The sequence below is a fragment of the Plasmodium cynomolgi genome, chromosome 1 (assembly GCF_000321355.1).
Source record: "Plasmodium cynomolgi strain B DNA, chromosome 1, whole genome shotgun sequence".
NCBI lineage: Eukaryota > Apicomplexa > Aconoidasida > Haemosporida > Plasmodiidae > Plasmodium > Plasmodium cynomolgi.
This window is the reverse complement of record NC_020396.1, coordinates 416,953-419,948: the sequence shown is the minus strand read 5'-3', so window position 1 is coordinate 419,948 and position 2,996 is coordinate 416,953. Positions and strand designations below refer to the sequence as shown.

Below are 2,996 nucleotides of genomic sequence, written 5' to 3'. Positions count from 1 at the left end.
AAAAAAAAAAAAAAAAAAAAAGGGACGACCCTTCGTATGACTCCACACCAATCACTCTACGCCCTGCTTAGGAGAACCTTCTTAACTCTGTTATCATCTGGGGGAAGTGCGTCCAATAGTCCCGCGTGAATATATTTCTTCGGGATTTTCTCCAACGAACCTGTGGATACGTAGGAGACCATTCTGCGTAGAAGCGCCGCGGCTTCGTCCCTCGCCCCAGTGCCGTATTTGGCATTTTGCAGAATGAGTGACAGGCTGACGAGGACACAGGTGAGCGTGCTTTCGTTGATTGAGTGCAGCAGGAGGAATCGCCTGTGCGCATCGCGATTAGCACTACTGTCTGGGCTGTCACTATCGTGAAGGTCGTCACGGCTGTCTTGGTCACCGCCGTCGTCAACGCCGCTTCGCGCAATGTGCGCACGTACATCGCAAAGGAACCTATCGATGCGGCGGATGATCACCAGCAGAAGCGTCACCAGCGGATCGCTTAACTTTACACAAATTTTTTTCATTATATGCTGCAGTGTAAACACACATGACCTCAAAGGAACCACCTCATTCTCGATAAAGAAGCAAATCAGATGAGCATAGCCTGCAATTAAGTTATTCTTCTCCTGTAGTAACGGAGTAATAGCTATGGAGATTTTATTAAAATGGTTTGTATTAAATTTGAGCTTCTTCCTTTCCAGCATGTGTAAGATCTGCTTGTACGAATGGAACACATAATTGTCTCTAGTTCGATGATAAAAATTGGACATGGAGAGTAGGAGAGACAACAGGTTGTCCAATTCCACTGAGGAGTGGTCTTCTTCTTCCTCCTCCTCTGCCTCCTGTGTGATGATTTTTTTTACACAATCGTAGGCGTCCTTGATTTTTCGGTGGTTCTGGCTCGTGTTCAGGTAGCTAATGTTCAGCAGGATGTCGCACGCGTGGGTGAGGTTGCCTCTCCGGGGGGAGGAGCCACTTGGGGGGCAGCCTTTTGGGGGGCAGCCTTTTGGGGGGCAGCCCTTTGTGGGGAGACCATCCCCAGCGCAGTTATCTGACGGGAGATCCACCCCGCCCCGGTCCCCCCTGCGTATGTGCACGCCGGACGAAGAAATGTACAGATAATCCGTATTCATACTAATATAGCTGGAGTGATCTCCTTCCGATGAGAGTACCACATCAGCAGTAGCTTTTTTGCGGATGGAGTCACTACTTGGGGGAATCTCATCCTGGTGTAGAGCCCCCCTGTCTAAGTAATTCAACACATACTGCACAGCCATCGAAAATAAGAAATTCATGTTGTTCCTCAAGCTGCTCAGCTGGGAGTATTGCTTCATATTTTCCACAAAGCTGTACAAACCGTAGGTAACTCGACTTAACTGAGGAGGTGTCATGTGATAAACTTTGCTGTTAATAAAGCTCAATAACACATTGCTACCTTCTTCTTCTTCTCCTTCCCCTTGGGTGGTGGTTCCCCCTAAGTGGGGTCTCTCCTCCGATAGAACTTCACCTGTTTTAAGTGTAACCGGGTAATCCATGGGGTGGTCCTCACCAAGGGTGGTAATAACTCCCCCCCTTGTGCTCCTAAACCTAAGCGTTTCATCCGAGGATACTGTTCGCTTCGCCCCATCCATATCACCCCTCCGTCCCCCTTTTTCAAATCGCAAACTGTGACACTTCCTCCAAAAACGAACTACGTATTTCGTGTCCAAGCTCAACGCATGCTGAACGAACGCATCGCATATGTGCACAAAAATGGAGTAACTTCTCAAATCTAGCCATTTGAATATGCTCACGGATGAGAGGAGGGATTCCCGGTTGAGCTCGTTCAGGTGATTCAAGAAAATTAATTCGCATGTCTTCTTTAGGTTGCTCTCCTGGGGGGGGGTGGCGGCAATGGGAGGGGTAGCAGCCATAGGAGGGGTAGCGGCATTGGGAGAGGCAGCGGCAATAGGAGAGGCGGCAGCAATGGGAGGGATAGCAGAACCGCCAGGGGGGGTTCCCCTGGAGAGGCTAATATACAGGGATAGATACTCAAAGAAGGCCTGCGCATCGCCTGAGACGATTCTTTTCTTAACATGCTCGCGCATCTTAACATGCAGTGCATCGTCATAAGGGAGCTTCCTCAAGGAAAATTCAGTCTTCATTTTTATTAAGCAGGAGCAGATCTCGTGTATCTGTGTAGGGTGGAAGCACCCCAAGGGTTTCGCAAGGATCACTCTACATAGCATTCGAACAGATTCCACAGGAAAGGCCTTTGTCGTGTAACAAGCACATGTCAGCAAGCTAATCACTTCTGCTGTATTTAATTTATCCAGATGCTGACACATATGCTTATATAGGTGTGTGATTCTCTTTCCCTTGACCAAGGGATGTGAAAAGGATGCCTTGTTCTGCTGAAGGATATTCTTTAACACCTTCATGATATCCCTAACTGGGATAGACTCATACACAGTGCTCAGGTGGAGCAGTATGCACGCGTACATGTTTTTATTTTCGCAAAAACTGTAAAATGATGTTAGTTTGACGAAGTCGCTGCCTCCAAGGAGGTAAATATTGAAGTAGTGGAAGTCGCTCATTTTTGTGTGCTCGCGTTGTTTGAAGCTACTAGCGGGGGGGTCTCCCCGTTCGAAGCCACTAGCAGGGGGGTCTCCCCGTTCGAAGCCACTAGCAGGGTAGTCGCCTCCCCCCTGTTGGCCGCCTCCCCCCACCAGCTGCGCGAACCTCCTCTTCCCGCCGCCATTCCGGCGCGCCCAAACCCCCTTCGCCTTCGCCAAACGGACAAGCGGTCTTCTGCTCAGCACTGCCATTAGGGTGTCGAGGCGGGGGGAGAGTCCACTAGTCTACGCTGTGGCTTGCGTTGTGTCCGGCTCTTCGGCAAGCGGTTCCGCGCAACGCATGGCACCCCTGGAGCTGCGCGTGGCCCCGATCAGGCGGGAAAATGAAGTCCGCTTTGTCGCCAAGGGGTATACATACGAATGCATGCATACATATATATACATATATGTACA

The 2,996-nt window shown here is 49.8% G+C and overlaps 1 protein-coding gene across 1 annotated transcript; it reads right to left on the bottom strand.

Moving 5' to 3' along the window:
- Nucleotides 1-56: 56 nt before the first annotated feature.
- PCYB_011840 (hypothetical protein) lies at nucleotides 57-2,795 on the bottom strand (the record flags this gene model as incomplete). Its single annotated transcript, XM_004220690.1, has 2 exons — nucleotides 57-1,709; nucleotides 2,064-2,795. The coding sequence occupies 2 exons, from the start codon at nucleotides 2,793-2,795 to the stop codon at nucleotides 57-59; spliced, it is 2,385 nt and encodes a 794-aa protein (XP_004220738.1).
- Between the last annotated feature and the right edge of the window lie 201 nt (nucleotides 2,796-2,996).